General features: G+C 34.1%; 1 protein-coding gene across 1 annotated transcript; it reads right to left on the reverse strand.

The window, feature by feature from the left end:
- Positions 1-297: 297 nt before the first annotated feature.
- On the reverse strand, positions 298-2,230 carry LOC114165211 (UPF0481 protein At3g47200-like). Its single transcript, XM_028049871.2, has one exon. The coding sequence runs from the start codon at positions 2,073-2,075 to the stop codon at positions 528-530; it is 1,548 nt and encodes a 515-aa protein (XP_027905672.1). The 5' UTR covers positions 2,076-2,230; the 3' UTR covers positions 298-527.
- Between the last annotated feature and the right edge of the window lie 17,988 nt (positions 2,231-20,218).

The raw sequence follows: 20,218 nt of genomic DNA on the forward strand, positions 1-20,218 counted from the left end.
GAAATCTCAGAGATTTGGGAAGATTGTCAACAAAATAAGTGGAATATTGAATAGTCGAAGATTATCAACAATATCAGATATCCACAAAGTTAGTTACTCAAATTACAAGTCAGAATAATTGAAGAATAATTCAAAGATATGGAATCTCCAAATATAGTAAAACAGGAAGATGTCACAGATTTTGTTTTAAATAAAATTTTGAGCTATAACAAAAATACTATTTTTATCTCATAAAAAATATTAAAATATGTTTTATTAAACTCTTACAATTGACAACACTAATCTAAAAATAATGTATGGTAGGAATTACGAGGACTTCCATTCTAATATATTTCTTGCTTTGAAAATGACTTCACTTCATAACAAGCAAATGAAACGAATTCCCATCTATTTGATACAACGTTAGATACATTCCATGGGGTGAATGACATAACATGGGTTCCACCCTTAACATTTTCATTGAAATGACTTAAAAGATGACTCGGTGATAATGAAATGAAACAACTTTCCACTCATGTGGTAGAACATTACTTACCGCGGGGCACTGAAAAAGCAGTCTGAAGGGCAGTGAGAATAAGCCCCGCCGCAGCAGCAAGCACTGCAATTAGTTTCCACCTGGTAGGGATATAATCACGTCTCAGCACCCGAAACGAGTGCCTCCAATTGTACCAAAATGAAGTTAGATTCCCCCTGAAAATGTGCCACGTGATTCTACTTCTTCCTGTAGCAGAAAGTGTGCTTGGGTATGAATTCAACTTCAGAATCACCTCACCAATCCAAGGATCTATGCCAGTTTCCTCCACATCAGATTCAGAAATTCCCTCTGTCATCTTACGGAACATATCCACCAGATCTTTGTCGCTCTTCACTCTTTTCCCCTCCTTGTCCAGCGCTACCGATATTACTCCTCTGTCCAGGAGCACTCTAACGTCGTGGACGGAACAAATCAAACCCTGGAAGAACCAAGCATAACAAAGAAAGTGAAACCTTATTCCGGCATCATTCATGGCTTCAGAAATAGCTATTTCCCCGTTGTGTTTTTCCACCATATTTTTGTTCACCTCCCAAGCAATGAAATTCCGCCACTTTGCTTCCGTTGTTTCAGTAATTCGTAGCTGTGGGATTTCAAGCTTCCCATCGCTGAATTTTACCCTCAAGTCAAACCTGGTCATGGCAGCTATATTTGAATGATCTCTTTGTGCGTCATTTGTACCTTCAATTGTAACCCCAGCTGCTTGGAGCCTGGTAGCACAGCGATCTAGTTTCACTTTTCTGTGAGTGACCCTCTTATCTTCTCCGTTTTCTATATGGATCCCAGAATCCTCCTTCACTCTATCCTTAACCTTTTCCTTATCTATGGAAGCGTGAACAAGTTCAAGGAAATGGAAAACCTTTAACTCCTCCTGGGAGATGGAACCCAGGGTACCGTAATTGTAGCCTAAGATAGAAAGCGCAAGCTCTTGTATCAATCCGTTACTAGGAAAAACTTCGGGAAAGAGTGCACAGGACAACACGTGGAGAACAACAAGGGGGATTTGGTTTTCAAGCATGGTTAAATCGGACAACACCTTTTCCCATCGTATAACACGGGCTCCAGGACTAGAATCGGATAGGCTGCTCTGTATTCGGTTGTCTAGTTCGGGTGATGCACTAATGAGAAGCTCTAGCAGAAAACAGCCATCCAATACCATAATTTTGGCGAGGTTGCTGCTGTTGAACCCAAGGTCATCAACACTGTAGCTTGCACGAACTACTTCATCTAAGTTCAATAGATGTCTGCCGCATTTCATCAAAGCTTTCCGTGGATTTATTTTGACTCGGGAAAGGATATGCATCAAGCAGCGCCATTTGATCTTTTCCATGTGTTGAAGCTCCATTCTTTTTCCCTGATGTAGGGGTCCTATGGAGACCACCTGCGGCATGTAAGCTTCCGCTTTCGATTTTCGAAGTTGGTTTGAAACAAGGTAAATGCTACATGTTTCCACGTTTTCGACATCCACACAATCCAGCATCGTTTGCATAGAATCAGCCCATTCGTCCAAAATTATCTGCTTGTGATCGGCTTCTCTGTCCATGGTCGAGCCTAATTCTTGAAATCAGGAAGGAAAGTATCTTTGATCGATGCTTAGAGAAGGGATGTAGACCAAGATGTAGAAGAGATCGATGTAAAAACAGATAAAATCGAACTTAATATCTGATTCGGCACAGCACAGCCTCTCATCTGCTACTGTCTTTTAAATAAAGATAAAAGTCCTTAAATCTTTGAAATCTTTAAGCGGTCCCACGTATGCTTTAATGTCCTTTGAAAAAAATGGTACACTCCTTATAAAGTTTACGGTGCAAAATGTTATAAATCTTTGACTACGGAGGACTTGAACTCATTACACTTGAAACTATAATAATTGGTGTCTACTGTGGGTAGGTAAAATTAATCCTACAAAAAAGAACCACGAGGAACCAATGACAAATGGTACTGTCAAGAGAAGATGATAATATGTCAACCATACAACAAATCCTAGATATTATATAGGTTTTGAGACGCGAAAATAAGTAAAGCAAGAGATGCTCAGAGAAGGCTTAGGTTGAACAACACAATGTTGGATGCAGGGGAAGCATTAAAGGCACACGAAGAACTCCAAAAGCAAACAAAGAACTTCAGCAAATGGTGCGAAGACAAGAAAGCCATCACAAATGGGGGATCCACGACCAATTCAGATATCAGGGGACCTGGAGAACAACCTCAAGAGCTTTTGAGATTAGATGTTAATCTTGGGAGCATTACATGTCATGCCATCCGATATAAGATATTTTTAGGTTCTTTTTGGAAACTGCTCCACAATGGTTAAGGATAATTTTTAGACGGGACGATCACCTTTTTCCTGCTTTTTCTCAAATGTTCATGTAACAGTTCTTAACTAATAAAGTGAAGCCATCAAGGATGACCGAACTATTTGATATAAAACAATAGGAGAATGAGTCACTAAAGGACTACTCAATCGTGTTTGCGATGTTATTTCTTGATGCTTTCGTGAAAGGACTCCAAGGAAACACTTTCAATGAATCAATCATTTGAAGCAAGGCCAATCCAATGGCTAATATTTGGGCGTCCTCACATATTGAGGCCGAAGAGGTAATTAAATGAAGGAGGCTTGAAGAAAAATGACACCCTCCTCAGATAACGATTAAGGATTTCAAGCACCACTCGATGCATTGATAATCATTATGCACTTTATATCACCGAACAACGACATGAAAATAAGCCTAGTTGTCCACCCTTAACCATCTCTCAAAAGGAAGGAGATCTTAATAGACAATAATCAAGGTTTTTAATCGCATTCATAGTACAATGAAAAAATTTGGTCTATTTGATTAAATCATACATACTTGATAACAGGTAGATAACAAATTTAAGAAAATAAAATACTTTAATTGATAGTGGAATATTTGTCCGTGGAAACAAATTCTCTGGCCCCGAAAAGCAAGTGAAAAACTTAAAAGAGAGCTTATGAAAAAATCATAAACTACCACTGGTATTAGTTTTTTTTTTTTTTAAAATAAGCCTCTCACTTAAAGATGTGTATTTTTAAGTTGGTTTTATTTTATCTTATAGAAGATCACGTAGGACCATATTTGCAATTTTGTTTCTATTATGAAAAACCACACCACATTTTTTGTTCAGTAATAAATTAAATCCTATTAAATCATACATAAAATTTGATTTATCATTTTTATTAAGTCTTACTTAATTAATTTTGTATATTCTTAAACTTTTATTAGTGCTAGAAAAAGATACAGTAATACTCTTAGAGAAAATATATTAATTAATTAAAACTAAACCCTTTAATTTAATCAACAATATTTTTCCCGTCCAACAAAGATGGAATAATCTTAGTGCGTGGCCTCGTTGGATCATTATTAAAACCAGTAATAAATTAACTCATTAATTTATTAATCAAGGTTGGTGTCTAGCAATACTCTTAAAAGCTGAATAGTATGAAATATCTTTTACTTTAAAACCACTAGAAGATTAATATAATATTTCCATCCATCTTTACATCTCTATGCTAACACTAAAAATTGTAATTGTCAAGTTCTAATAAGTTAACACATGAGGAGTGGCTTAAGAAACTCTTTTTTTCTTCCATTAATAATACCTTGGTCAAGATCTTTATTTATATAGAGCTCAAACTCATTAATTACACAAGAATTTGATCATACCCAATCATCATTCAAGTAATGTCACGAAACATTAGTTGTTCGATATCCTAGTATAATAAATTACTTGTTAATTTCTATGATAATCTCAAGTATAAGAAAATGATATATTTCTTTAAAATAATTTCCCATTTACTATTCAAAGGTAATATTAACCATTAGAAATTCTCCATTGAGTCAGTTCAATGGTCATATCTCTATATGTACCATTTAAATGTGTAATTTTAAAATGAGATCTTTTAATCTTTAATAGAGACCACTACACATATTTTGATATATCTAGATTAATGGTGTTCTATCCTCAATAATCCTATGATCAAGAAAAATTTAAATTAAAATTACATAAGATTTATTTCACATCATTATAGCCTCTATTATAATAACAAGTTTTAATTTTAATCAACATTAGTGTAATTTTGCATTTTTACACCGCCTTATAGGCCTTGATTATTGAGGAATCGAAGCCTATAAGGACGTGGTGACATTTTTGAAATTTTTTTAACTTTTTTGCCTCGAGTTGTATGTGAACCGAAGCCTATAAGAGCTTTTGTGCTTAAGTTATAAGGCAATCGAAGCCTATGACCCATCACAATGCCCCAATATTTCAAAATTGTATTTCAGCACAACTTTTGGCCTCGGGTGGAAAAGGACCGAGGCCATATACCCTATTTAGGTACCCAAATTCGCGAATTCCCACTGTTCACCGTCGTCCCAAAGCCTCTACGCGAAAACCCACGACACCACCATTGTTCAATGTCCACCGTCGCCGTTCTTGTTGCAGCTGCCTTCATCATGTGCCACCCTCTGCCGTCGATAGCCATCGTTGCATCATCGATTCTCACCGCTGGTGCGGTTTTCTTGCGTGTTTTGGTTTTTTGTATTGTGTTTTGGTTCGTTCATATTGCTTTGCTTCTTTTTTGTGCCATTTTCACAGTATTTTGAGTTTTGTGGTTGCATTTTTCATAATCAAGTGTTGTTGCATTGTGGACTCTATAACTCTCACGTTGTTGCATCCTCTTCTGTTTTCACTCGTTATTCGCTTCTCACGCACGATCCCAGGTTCCTATTTCTAGTGTGAGGCTATGATTTTGTAATATATGTTGTTTAAATATGTTTATTTTTCTTATGTTTGCTATATGTGATTAATTATTTGCTTAAATATATGGTTTCATTTTCTTATAGTATGAGTTAGCCTTAGTGCATATATATTTTAATATACATATCTTAAAATTCATGAATATTTGTCAAATGTGTTTTCTATTGATCTTTGGGTGCATATTTGATTGTGGTTGATAATCACTTTCATTTCGTGTATCTTGAAGACCAATGCAAAATGCTGGCAAAATTTCATGAAATTTAAGATATGTTTTTTAAAATTAATACGTACCAATAAAATAAAGAAAGTCAATCTTCTTGAATGGGATATGGTCACACCTTTATTACATAAGCGACGTGAGCATTTATTCAAAGATTACTAAAATTGTTCAGAAAATTTCAATTCAGTATATATACGTATGGATCGAGATTAGATTAATTTACCATGTATCAGTGCTAAGTATGAGAAAGGAGTAGAAGAAATTATTCAATTTGCGCAACGTTATGATGGTAGAAGTGATGACGAGGTTAAGTTTAGATGCCCTTGTGCCAATTGTTTGAATGGGAGAAAGTTGAATGCAACTTAAGTTTGGAAATATCTTATTTGTGATGGTTTCCTTAGAAGTTATACAATATGGACACCTGATGAGTGCGTATTTTTTTCCCTCATTTAATGTTTAATTCTAGGTATTTAATTGAATTTGTGTGCTTAAAGAGTGATTTAATTAATAGTTATGATAATTTGGCTGTTTAAGCTTGTGTGATAAAAATGTCTTAAAAGTGATTTTTAGTTGTATAAATTATTTTTGGATATTTTAACCTTTGTTGATGCAGCTGAAGTTAAGATTAAGCTCATTTAAAGGTGGGAAAATAAATTGATTGAAGTTACAAAACACCTTTAAATAAGGCTAAAATGAGCAAGTTTTAGAAAAATCAATTATGCACCCTATACATTACTTATACACTCCCCTCTTTCCAAATGGGCTACAAAAAAGCTACTTCTACACCCCTGACTTTGTCTATTTTCACCCCTCTTTCCACTCATAAACTTAGAGGCACTCAGATCATGGCATGTGGCAATCCCTAACTTTCAAATCTATCCAACCATATGATAACACATGTCATGATCCTCCACTCACTAAACTAGCCAACCATACGCTGCCACATCATCATCATCTTCAACCTTCATCTCTCCCATCAAAAACCCTAGGCATCCATGGAAACCACCATTTTAGTGCCCACAACACCTCTTCCACCATTGATGTAAACAACAGAACCTCCATGCGTGAGACGAATCAGAATCCACGTCGCAGTAGCCACCGCGAGCCAGAACTAGTACCTCCATGGACCAGACTGCATCTTCATCGCACCTGCAATGGCAGCACCATCGTCAACCATGAAAGCCACATAAAGCATCCACCATTGCAGCAAAACCCTAATGGAGGAAAGAAAAATATGATTTGAGAGAGAGCGCACTTTGACATGTGGCAGCTCTTCATTAAGCAGTCAAAGGGTCAAATCTGGTCAAACATTGCATATTCTGGTCAAAGCTGGTCAAAAACTAGTCAAACGAGAGGGTTTTAAGTGCAAATATTCATCTTTTTGGATTTTCCATCAAATTTGGACTGTAGGATTGAAAATGGCTTATTTAGAAAATTAATTCAAATATTATTTGGTGATAATTTATCATATATCTTTAAATAATTAATTTATTTAATCATAGCATAAATTATTAACTAACTATATTTGTTAAATATTTTTAAAACTAACTATCTCTCCAAATATTTTTAAAATCTTTATAAAGATAAATAATATTTATTTGTATTTTAAAAGATATTTGAGAGGTTTTAGCAACCGAAAAGCCCAGTACAAGTCCTATATAAAGAGACCACGAGAGTAGAAGTAGAAAGACAAGCTCGGGACTTCGGAGTTTTGGAACCCTTAGGGGGTCCTAATTTTGTTTCCTTTCTCTCTCTCTCTCTCCATTCTTCTATTTTTATTTACTTTTGCATTCTATGGATTACTAAACTTCTTAGGTTGATTCCATTGTAATTTCATTATGGATTCTGAGTTTGGAATGAAATAATTTCTTTGTTTTTTTATTATTGTTGAAGTTTTAATTCATCTATGTCTTTTATCTTTGAATCACGTAAGAAGTAATGATTTTAAATCTATATGCATGTTGATCATATGAGTCCAAGGGTTTTTAAATTTAACTGAGACTGTACTTTGATTTTATTTAGAAACTTTCATGTGATTGAATGAGTTTTTACCAATAATTGAGACTTTACTTTGATTAAAGGTATTTCCTCTAATGAAAATTAATCGAGACTTTTCTTTGATTAATTAAGCTTTTTATTTAGTTAGGAGATAAAAGAATAGACATGATTAGGCATAGTAAAATTTGATTGAGACTGTACTTTGGTTGAATTTGCTGTGGATAATTTAAAAGTTCTCACTTTTAATTGAGATTGTACTTTGGTTAAAAGTGAGAAAGCCAACAAATTAATTGAGATTTTACATTGATTAATTTGTAAATCTACAACAATAATTAATTGAGCAATAATCTTTAGATAACGGATGATGAATCTATTTTGAAAAAGTAATGAAATCAATCTATTTTCTTTTCTATTGTTTTTATCTCTTTTTATCTTTTCTATTTCTTTCTTGTTTATCTTAATCCTCCTATATTTTTATTATTTTATTTGACTAACTCTTTTGTATAGTTTTATAGAACTAATTTGTTAAAAATCAATTCCGTGTTCGTTGGGAGACGACTTTGGGTTACTTTACCCTTTCTATTTGTTGAATACTTTCTTAACAATACTAAAGTTGTTATAGATAAGTAGTATTAATTTGATCGCGTCAACAGCAACTTTATCTAATTTGGCGTCGTTGCCGGGGAACACAATTATAATTTTTATCATTTTAGTTCTTATTTTTATTTTTATTGTTTTGATTTTATTTGATTTTATTTTTTGTTTATCACTAACATTTGTTTTTCTCTCAATTTTTTTCTGACATTTATTTTATTTTTTTTAGTTATTTTATTTTTTTTAGTTACTTTATTTTTTTTAAGCATAATTATTGTTTGAGGAATTTTGTTGGGAAATTTGTGAAACTAATTGGGAAACACTTTGGCTAAGGAAAGATAAGGTACTTAAGTTGTCCGTTGAGACGCACCTCTCTTTCTTGGAAGTCTAATCAACAAGGTTTCAACTTACTTCTTTTCATTAAACCTCTTCCAAAAATGTAAAACCATTTTTCTTTTGAAAATAATCAACATTGTAGTTTTTCAATGGATTACAATTACTATCCATAACAACCATATGTTCCACATAGTTTTCAGCAACAATATGTACCACCACAACAAGTTGAAGCAACCAATGGACCATCCTACAGGGAAGTTATGATACTAATGGGTGAAGTTATAGAAAAATTAGAGTCCATGGATGAAAGGTTGCAAGTTGATCAATGATGCAGAAATATTGGGCAAGAGTGATACGAAAATAAGCAAATGTTGTCTGATATGTTGAGGGATGCAAGTAAGAACAACTTCATAGAATTACATGTAACTGTTAATACCACCCTTCAACCCCATAAGAGATTTCCTGAAAATCCAGATTTTAACGCACTTCGTCATGAATTCAAATATATGCTTATGAAGTTGGCCATCAGAGTTGAAAAAATGTATGAAGATTTGAGTCAGCTAATGAATGATACAGTTAGAAAGGTCACTTTGGAAGATATGATGAATATGATGACTGAATGATGAAGATGAATCAGATAGATCAAAAGAGATGATGAAGCCGCCACACAAAGCTTGCAGAATCAGTCTGAAAAACCAATAGCGGAATCACATCACATTGATATATCTATCGATGGATATAATGATTGTTATAGTAACATGTCTATTGATGGACATATTAAGGATGTTGCTGAAGTTGATGAAGAAATTAAAGATTCTCACGCTAACATATCTACTGATGGATATGTTGATGACGCTAAATATGAATATAAAGTTGTATATGTAGATGATGAGGATATTAGTTCAAATGATCATTTTCAAGGGTAAAGTTGTGAGAACAATACAATGGAGGAACCAAGTGCAGTTGAAGAGCCAACGATATTCGAAGATGCAGCTGAAGCATTTACTATTGCAATTGACTTTGTTAATGATGAAGCAACATATTCAACTACTTCAAGTGCAGATTTTTGCTCATAAGATGAGATTACAAGGATTACTGATGATCCTGTTAACCATTTGAATGTACCTGATGATGTTGAAATTGCATTGAAGCCACACACTCCACACATCAAGTTTGTTGATGTGAATGATGCAAATAAGTTTTCAGTGGTTATCTTTATTGACATGGGTGCAAAAAAAGAAGAAAGGTTTTTGGAACAGGAAAAGAGGTTAGACTCATATTCTTTTGAAAACATTGTTGATACAAAAGTTAAATTGCATGCATATTTATTTTTTGTTTTTGTTTTTAATTTTAAAAATTTCAAAAAAATTTCAAAAATAGGTGTTTTTGTTTTTTGTTTTGATAAAAAAAAATTAAAAATTAAAAAAATGGTACAAGCTGACTTGTACCTAAAAAATTAAAAAAAATAAATAAATTTTGACATATGGCAGATTGAGCCAAAAGTCATAAAATTTTTCGTTTCCTCCCCAAAATAAGTCCATCAAGGACATGTCTTTTGTTATTTTGAAACAAGTGTGGGAGAGACAAACAATAGGTAGGATTTTTCTTTTTTCTGTTTTTCAAGTTTTGTTTTTGTTTTCATAAAAAAAAGCGTGATTCCTTTTTGCGAAAATTGTGAAAGTATTAACTTTTATTAAGTGAAACTTTTAAACAATATGTCTCTTAAGAAATCCACCAAAAATATTTCCTTGTTTTCAATAAAACATATTGACATTGGATGTTTGGGATTTGATTCAATAATTGGGATGATCATAATTCTAGAAAAATAAAAGTCATGTTGATATGAGTGGTTTGTTTCTATTATTTGCTAATTGAATTGATTTGAGAATTTCTTGATTAGATCTTTTGTGAAAGAGTTTTGACCTTGTGAGTTTTGAGCTTTATTGTAAAAGATGGACTACCATGTGTCATTCTTATTTTTCTTGAGTGACTTGCTCATGTTTTGTTTATACTCAAATGTTTAGCTTGATTCTTTTGTTGTACATCTTAGGTGAATATGCATGATTTGATATGACTGGGGCATTTCTTGTTTTTAGCTACTTGGCCAAATAAGCCAACCTTGATATTGATCCATTGATAGTCCCTTTGAGCTTATATTCTAGAAATTAGGTTATCATGCAAATACAAACAAAAAGATTATATTTTTCACACAAAAGTTAACCTTTTGAATTTACAAGAAAATCAAATATGAAAGATATCACTCAAGATACTTTCTCTCAAAAATTTGCTCAAGTGTTTTGGCTTGTGTTTTCACTCAAAATACTCATGCAAGTAAACACTCATAATACTTAACAAGACTCTAATATTCACAAACTTTCAGAAAACATGCATTCAAAGATCATGAGGACTTTTTACATGTTATAATGGGGCCAAGGCAAAGGTAGGACAAATTTTAGGATTTTTGGGTTTTTCAAATAGTAATGTAGGAAGAATAATGGAGCATAATTTCAAAAACAACTCTTTTTCGTTTATTGCTTTGTTGCTCTCTCTTTTTTTAGAAAGCAATTATTTTTTTCATTTCAACACTTTTTCATCAACAATTTTTCCTTTTGGCATTTTTATTAATTTGTGGGTGAGGTACTCACCCATACACTTTATTCCTCAACCAATTCTAACATAATCTACTAGCTCCTTTCTTTCTTCCTAAGGTAAGAAAAAACATAGTCTTTTTCTTTTTAAGGATATGCAAAAGGCTTAAAACAAGAAAAATAGGTCTTAATGATGTTCATTACTTTTATCTAGTGTTGATGTGAAATAAAATACCACAGAACAAGTTTTGAAATGGCTCAATTTTGCCCAGGAGTGCAAAAGGATAAGTGTGTGGGTATGATGAGTGCATATTTTTGCCCTCATTTAATGCTTAATTCTGGGTATTTAATTGAATTTGTGTGCTTAAAGAGTGATTTAATTGACAGTTATGATAATTTGGTTGTTTGAGCTTGTGTGATAAAAATGTCTTAAAAAGTGATTTTTAGTTGTATAAATTATTTTTGGATATTTTAACGTTTGTTGATGTAGCTGAAGTTAAGATTAAGTTCATTTAAAGGTGGGAAAATAAATTGATTAAAGTTACAAAACACCTTTAAACAAGGCTAAAATCATCAAGTTCTAGAAAAATCACTTATGCACCCCATACATTGCTTATACACTCCCCTCTTTCCAAATGGGTTACAGAAACGCTACTTCTACAACCCTAACTTTGTCTATTTTCACCCCTCTTTTCACTCATAAACTAAGAGGCACTTAGATCATGCCATGTGAAAATCCCTAACTTTCAAATCTGTCCAACCATATGATGACACATGTCATGATCCTCCACTCACTAAACTGGTCAAGCATACGTTGCCACGTCATCATGATCTTCAACCTTCATCTCTCCCATTAGAAACCCTAGGCAGCCATGGAAACCACCATTTTAGTGCCGACAACACCTCCTCCACATTGATGTAAACAACACAACCTCCACGGGTGAGACGAACCAGAATCATCGTCGCAACAGCCACCGCGAGCCAGAACTAGTACCTATATGGACTAGAGTGCATCTTCAACGCACCTGCAATGCCAGCATCATCGTCAACCATGGAAGCCACACAAAGCATCCACCATTGCAACAAAACCCTAATGGAGGAAAGATAAATCTGATTTGAGAGAGAGTGCACTTTGACATGTGGCAGCTCCTCACTAGACAATCAAATCTGGTCAAACATTGGATTTTCCAGCAAATTTGGACCATAGGATTGAAAATGGCTTATTTAGAAAATTAATGCAAATATTATTTGGTGATAATTTATCAAATATCTTTAAATAATTAATTTATTTAATTATATCATAAATTATTAACCAACTATATTTGTAAAATATTTTTAAAACTAACTATCTCTCCAAATATTTTTAAAATCACTATAAAGATAAATAATATTTATCTTTATTTTAAAAGATATTTGAGAGGTTTTAGCAATCGAAAAGCCCAATCCAAGTCCTATATAAAGAGACCATGGGAGTAGAAGCAGAAAGGCAACTTCGGAACTTCATAGTTTTGGAACCCTTAATTTTGTTTCCTTTCCCCCTCTCTCGCTCTCTCTCCATTCTTCTATTTTTATTTTACTTTTGCATTCTATGGGTTCCTAAACTTCTTGGGTTGATTCCACTGTAATTTCATTATGGATTCTGAGGTTATAATGAAATAATTTTTTTGTTTTTTTTATTATTGTTGAGGTTTTAATTCATCTATATCTTTTATCTTTAAATCACGTAAGAAGTAATGATTTTAAATCTATATGCATGTTGATCATATGAGTCCAAGGGTTTTTAAATTTAATTGAGACTTTACTTTGATTTTATTTAGAAACTTTCATGTGATTGAATGAGTTTTTATCATTAATTGAGACTTTACTTTGATTAAAGGTATTTACTCTAACGAAAATTAATCGAGACTTTACTTTGATTAATTAAGCTTTTTATTTAGTGAGAAGATAAAATAATAAACATGATTAGGCATAGTAAAATTTGATTGAGACTGTACTTTGGTTGAATTTGCTGTGGATAATCTAAAAGTTCTCACTTTTAATTGAGACTGTACTTTGTTTAATTTGTAAATGTACAACAATAATTAATTGAGCAATAATCTTTAGATAGCCGATGATGAATATATTTTAAAAAAGCAATGCAATCAATCTATTTTATTTACTATTGTTTTTATCTCTTTTTATCTTTTCTATTTCTTTCTTGTTTATCTTAATCCTCCTATATTTTTATTATTTTATTTGACTAACTCTTTTGTATAGTTTTATAAGAACTAATTTGTTAAAAATCAATTATGTGTTCGTTAGGAGACGACTTTAGGTTACTTTACCCTTTCTATTTGTTGAATACTTTCTTAACAATACTAAAGTTGTTATAGATAAGTAGTATTAATTTGATCGCATCAACAACAGTGTTATCAACATGGCACGACGAATTAATAGACATTCCAACTATTTCCCGAACTGAACATGTTGTGGATTCCACCATGGAAGAGCAACAGGAAGAGCTATTGAAGAAGACAATATGGAGGACATGATACGAGATGGTGCAAAAGCTTCTGCACAAGTGCATGTGTTTGAGATGATGTTTGCTTATGTGGAAACTTCGTTGTATGTCGGTTCAACAAAGTTCACCCGATTGTCAGCGGTTTTAAGACTTGTGAATTTGAAAGTGACCAATGGATGGACAAATAAAAGTTTCACATAATTGTTGGTGCTCTTGAATGAAATGCTTCCCGAGGGAAATACTTTACCCACTCGAAATTATAACGCCAAGAAAATTCTATCTCCGATGGGTATGGAGTATAAAAGGATACATGCATGTCCTAATGATTGTATATTATACAGAAAAGAATTTGAAGATTGGAAGAAATGTCCAAAGTGTGGGTCATCACGGTACAAGAAGAAAAGAAACAATGAAGATAGTGGCCAAATAGAAAAGGAAGGATCTACTTTGAAAGTAGTTTGCTACCTTTCGATCGAGCCTATACTTAAGCGTTTGTTTGCAAATCCTAAAGATGCTAAAAATCTTAGATGGCATGCAACTTAGAGAAGATGTGACAAACTGCTTCATCATCCAACTGATTCAATGCAATGGAAAAATATTGATCAGGAATGTTCCAAGTTCGGTCAAGAATGTAGAAATGTTCAGTTTGACTTAGCTACCGATGGAATGAATCTATTTGGTAATTTAAGTACAAACCACAGTTGTTGGCCTGTTATATTATTCATTTACAGCTTATCTCCTGAACTCTGCATGAAGAGAAAATACATGATGTTATCTATGATGATATCTGGTCCAAGGCAGTCTGAAAATGACATAAATGTATATCTCAATCCACTAGTGGAAGACTAGAAGTTGTTGTGGGTTGGTGGGGTTGAGGTATTTGATGTTGTTTCTTCTGAAACTTTCATGATGCATGCAATGTTATTTTGCACCATTAGTGACTTTTTAGCTTACGGTAATTTGTCGAGGTACAGTGTCAATGGTTATAAAACATGTCCTATATGTGAAGAAAATACTAAATCTCATCAATTGAAAAATGGAAGGAAGATTGTGCATCTGCGGCATCGAAGGTTCTTACAAGCTAATCATCCTTGTCGAAGGTTAAAGAAACCATTCAATGGACATCAAGAGAATGACGAAGCACCATTTCCATTGATTGGCATTCAAATTCATGAAAAAGTTAATAAAGTACTTCATGTATTTGGGAAAACATCCAAGAAGTCATCTGCATCGAGCCCTTGGAATAAAATATGCAAGTTAAAAAATGTGGGAATAACCATGAAACAGAAAATTTATTTAAAAAAATTACAGGACATACTACCTAGGTTCAGACCACAACCGAGGCAAAAATCAGGACAAAAGGCCTCAATTAATACCACAATCGAGGCTAAAAGGTCTTTGAATTTCAAAATTAATTCTAAAATTGGTGACTATATGGCTTCAGTTTACTAAAAGAACCAAAGCAGAAAAGGGGCTCTATGGCTTTGGTTCACCAAACAATCAAGCAGAAAGGTGTGTTTGTGCTTCGATTTACAACCGAGGCCAAAAGAGAACCCTTTTTGGCCTCACCCTTATATGTCTCGGTTCTAAAACTAGGGCAGAATAGCAAAAATAACCTCTACCAAATACTTTTTATGCACTAGTGCAATGACCTTATCATATGAATCAATAAATATGACAATGTATAAATAATAATAAACACAACTTTATTGCTACTAAAATGACAAATTTATCTAGGGGATACCTCAAGTACAATAAATTAAGTAATTATAACAATTGAATTTACTAAGTTGACATACAACGTTTCCTCGGTGTTTGTTGCAATTTTCATATCAAATCTCTCTTTAAAGGCTCGCTAATTGAAAGAAAACATTTTAGTACACTCACCTTACATTTTTGTACAAACATTTTAGTACAATCAAAGTTTAATTTACTATCCCAAAAGACATCCAGGTCAAAGTTGCGTACTCTTTTTGGAAGTCCCACATTAGTTAGGGATAAGGTGATTTCATAGTATATAAGTGGGTGCAAACCTCACCTTACAAGCATATTTTGTGGGTTTGAGTTAGGCTTAAAGTCCACTTCTTTACATGGTATAAGAACCATGAGTTAGAGCCTACCTTAGCGAAATTTGTTGTTTGTTGGGCATATTGTTCCACTCGCTATCGAACCACCCATCAATGTTTAGTCCCATGCTTGAGATGTATATACCTTGGCATTAGAGGGGTGTGGTGGAAGTCCCACATTAGCTAGAGATAAGGTGATTTCATATTATATAAGTGAGTACAAACTTAACCTTACAAGTTAGTTTTGTTGGATGAGTTAGGCTTAATGTCCACTTCTTAACATGGTTAGAGATCCTATATCGACTAGAGATAAGGTAAGTTTATAGTATATATGTGGCTTAATGTCCACTTCTTAATCATAGTCATTGTTAGAGCCTATTCTAGCAAGATTTTATTTTGTTGGGCATATTTTTCCACCCGCTATCGGGCTGCTATCAGACCATCTATTAATGTCTAGTCCCAACTCAAGATGTATCTTGGTGTGAGAAGGGAGATCCCACATTGACTAGTGATAAGATAAATTTATAGTATATGAGTGAATGCAAACACTCACCTTACAAGTAGGTTTTGTGAGATTTAGTTACATTTAAAGTTCACTTCTTACATATCAAATTTTGATGCAGAACATAAGATTCCAAGCGCCAAGTAATTCTTATGTGCTAACTATTTTTTTATACAACTCAACAGAACCTACAATCTCCACGATCATGAAGAAGTGAAATAAAAATGATATCATTGATGACAATCTATAAATTTGTTTGCACTGAATTGCAGTATTTAGATAATGTAACTAATCCAGGAATGCAACTAGTGTTATAAAAGCTGATAAATCATGACAAAAGAGAACTTCCTGAGGCGTGTCTATTCACTACCCTAAAGGACTTATCCACAATGTGTTGCTCAAGCCCCTCAGGATACAACAAGAACTTCCCGAATTTTCTGAGGTTCTCAGAACTAGCAAGGTACTCTTAAAAGAGTGAATAAATAGACCCAAAATAAAGACAAGAAAGAAGAACTAAAAGAGTAAAAGATATAGAAGAGAAGAATGAAAGTTCAAGTGGTGTATCTTGGAGGAGGCAAATGATATCTATTTGTAGATGGAGGAGGAGCCTACTAAGAGTATAAAATCCCATGGCCAGCTAAGGAACAATGGTAGCAATCTTAAAAACCAAATCAAAATGGTTGTGAAATGATGACCATATCCAAACTGAAATTGCTAAGATTTAATGAGTACAATAACGTTTATAATGTTTACTTTACAACTATCCCCACACATTACAAAAGATAAGATATGAAAGATTGACAGAAGAAAATCCAGGGTCTCATATATGATGTAATGCATCAGAGCTAGTATAGCAAGCTATATAAACCAAAGACAATTAAGGTGTGTTAGTGTTTTATCAATCATAAAACACCCCCACAAACCTTGTTATTGTCATTGTGTTGCACTTACTAGGCTATGTGCGTGCCCGATATTTATGGGTGCTTTAGAGATCATGTCAAGATCTCATACAAGCGGCTCCACTTGACACTCATATAGGTGATTTCATCAAGTGTATGTTGCAAATCATACATCACCCGTAAGGGATATGAAAATCATTTAAAACTTTATTTAAACTAAAATTCTTACACCACATAGAATACAAAGTTTAACCCTTCAATAATGCAACTTCTAGCACTTTTGCACACACCATAGGAATGGACAGAATTGATTTAAAAAATCAATTTAGTGCTATCAGAACTAACAAGTGACTTCTTTTTACCCATATGAACCTTATTCATGAGATCTCCAATCGCAAAGGTTTGGTTACCATCACTTGTTTGTTTGCAAGTGGCTTAGGTACCATTCCCCTCGATGTGTTTAAAATCATTTTTTTTCCAGGGGTTTCGTTAGAGGATCTACTAGATTTTGTTCCGACTTCAAATAATCAATTGAAATAGTATCACTCTTTAGTAGTTGCTTCACCAAATTATGTTTCAATTGTATATGTCTATTGTTTCCATTATAGTTTTTATTTTTAGTTATAGTTATTGTCGATTGGCAATCACAATATATAGACACATATGAGATTGGTTTAATTTCGAAAGGAATATTTGCTAACGAATTTTTCAACCACTCAGCCTCATTACCAACCATTTTGAGAGCAAAAAACTCATATTCCATTGTTGATCTCCATGTAATCGCACAACCCCAAGTGTGAAAACATAACTAATTGAGGTCGTACCCGACCAAATAGAATAGTTAAATGTAATACTTATTAGTCAAACCAAGGTCGTCTCCATTGGAGATTATAATGATGAGGTTTTATGTGACTTAGTGTCCATGAAAGCCACTAATATTTTACTTGGAAGGCCGTGACAATTTGATAGAAAAGCTTTTCATGATGGTCATACCAATAAATTTTCTTTTAACTTCCAAGACAAAAAGATTACACTCTTCACTCTCTCCCCCAAAGAAGTCAATGAGGACCATATGCAAATGATTAAGAAAATAAAGGAAAAAAAGGGCGCAAGTGAAGGCCCAAGGGCGTGGCAAGGAAGCCAAGAAGAGCATGATCTCTTTAAAAGGGGTAAAAAAGGTAATGTTTGCCCAAAAACAAGTTTTTCTTGCTTATCCTAGTGAGTCTTCTCCCTCTTTCCAAAAACCTCACTCTACATATCCTCAAGACTTGTCTTTAGTCTTAGATGAGTACAAAGATTGTTTTCAAGAACCTTCAAAGAGGCTTCCACCCCTAAGAGGCATAGAACACCAAATTGATTTCATTCAAGGCTCATCTTTGCCTAATAAGCCAGCCTATAGGACCAATCCCAATGAGGCTAAGGAAATTCAAAAACAAGTCAATGTGTTGTTAGAAAAGGGGTAGGTGCAACATAACATGAGTCCTTGTGCAATGCTCGTGATCCTAGTCCCTAAAAAAGATGGAACATGGAGAATGTGCATAGACTGTAGGCCATAAACAACATAACCATTAAATATAGGCATCCCATTCCTAGGTTGGGATTACATGGTGCAACCATATTTCCAAAATAGACTTGAAGAGTGGATACAATCAAATAAGGATCAAAGAAGGTGATGAAAGGAAAACTTCTTTCAAGACTACATTTGGATTGTATGAGTGGTTAGTCATGCGTTTTGGCTTGACTAATGCACCTAGTACTTTCATGAGGCTCATGCATCATGTGCTTAGAGAATTCTTGGGCAAGTTTGTTGTGGTCTACTTTGATGACATCCTCATTTATAGCTTATCCAAAGAAGAGCATGTACATCATTTAAGAGTGTCGTAGAAACCCTAAGGAAAGAATCCTTGTTTGCTAACATAGAGAAATGCGTCTTTGGCATGGATCATGTGATCTTCCTAGGGTTTAAAATCAATCAATATGGGTCCATATGGACCCAGAAAAAGTGGTGGGCATAAAGGAGTGGCCTACACCCAAAAATGTGAGTGAAGTAAGGTCCTTTCATGGGTTGGATAGCTTTTATAGGAGGTTCGTACCCAACTTTAGCACTATAGTCGCCCCTTGAATGAATTGGTTAAGAAATGAGTGAATTTCAAATGGGGGATTGATCAAACCAAATCCTTTGAAGCTTTACAAGAAAATTTGATCAATGCCCCCCTCATATACTTGTGGCAGATGCCCTCTCAAGAAGGCACTCCCTTCTCTATACTTGAAGCAAAATTTCTTAGCTTTGATCACATTAAGGAATTGTATCCAAATGATAATGACTTCTCTTCCATCCTAAATGAGTACCACCTTGGAGCTTACAAAGACTTTTACCTCCACAATCAATATCTTTTCAAAGGTAAAAGACTTTGCATTCCCCAAGAATCTTTGAGAGCTTCGCTTATTAGGGAGACGCATGAGGGAGGATTAATGGGTCATTTTGGGCCTAACAAGACTTTGGAAGTCTTGAAAGAAGATTTCTATTGGCCCCACATGAGGAAACATGTAGACAAGCATTGCAAGAGTTGCATAGCATGCATGAAAGCTAAATCTAAGGTCCAACTTCATGGTCTTTACACTCCTTTACCCATCCCTTCCATGCCTTGGGTTGATATTTAAATGGATTTCGTCTTAGGGCTTCCAAGGACAAGGAAGGGTAGGGATTCAATCTTTGTGGTGGTGGATAGGTTTTCAAAGATGGCCCATTTTATTCCATGCCACAAGGTTGATGATGCAACTTATATTGCAAATCTCTTCTTTAAGGAAGTAGTGAGACTTCATGGCATCCCTAGACCCATTGTTAGTGATAGGGAAACAAATTTCTTAAGCCACTTTTGGAGGACATTATGGGGGAAGCTTGGAACCAAAATTCTCTTTTCTACAACTTGTCACTCCCAAAGTGATGGCTAAACTGAGGTGGTTAATAGAACTTTGGGTCAAATGTTAAGATGCATGATAATTCATAACATTAAGGAGTGGGAGGAACTCCTTCCTCATATAGAGTTTGCATACAATAGGGTGGTGCATTCCACTACCTCTCAGTCTCCTTTTGAGATTGTTTATGGGTTTAATCCCTTGACTCCTCTAGATCTTTTTCCCCTTCCCACCCATGAGGCATGGACTTGCCAAGATGGCTAAGCCAAAGCAAAAATGATCTAAGAC

This window comes from Vigna unguiculata, chromosome 10 (genome assembly GCF_037176805.1).
Source record: "Vigna unguiculata cultivar grain cowpea cultivar isolate G323 ecotype 2 chromosome 10, ASM3717680v1, whole genome shotgun sequence".
Lineage (NCBI taxonomy): Eukaryota > Viridiplantae > Streptophyta > Magnoliopsida > Fabales > Fabaceae > Vigna > Vigna unguiculata.

Bases quoted from the DNA above. Each gene is read 5' to 3' on its own strand.
- LOC114165211 (XM_028049871.2), bottom strand. From the start codon at position 2,075: ATGGACAGAGAAGCCGATCACAAGCAGATAATTTTGGACGAATGGGCT.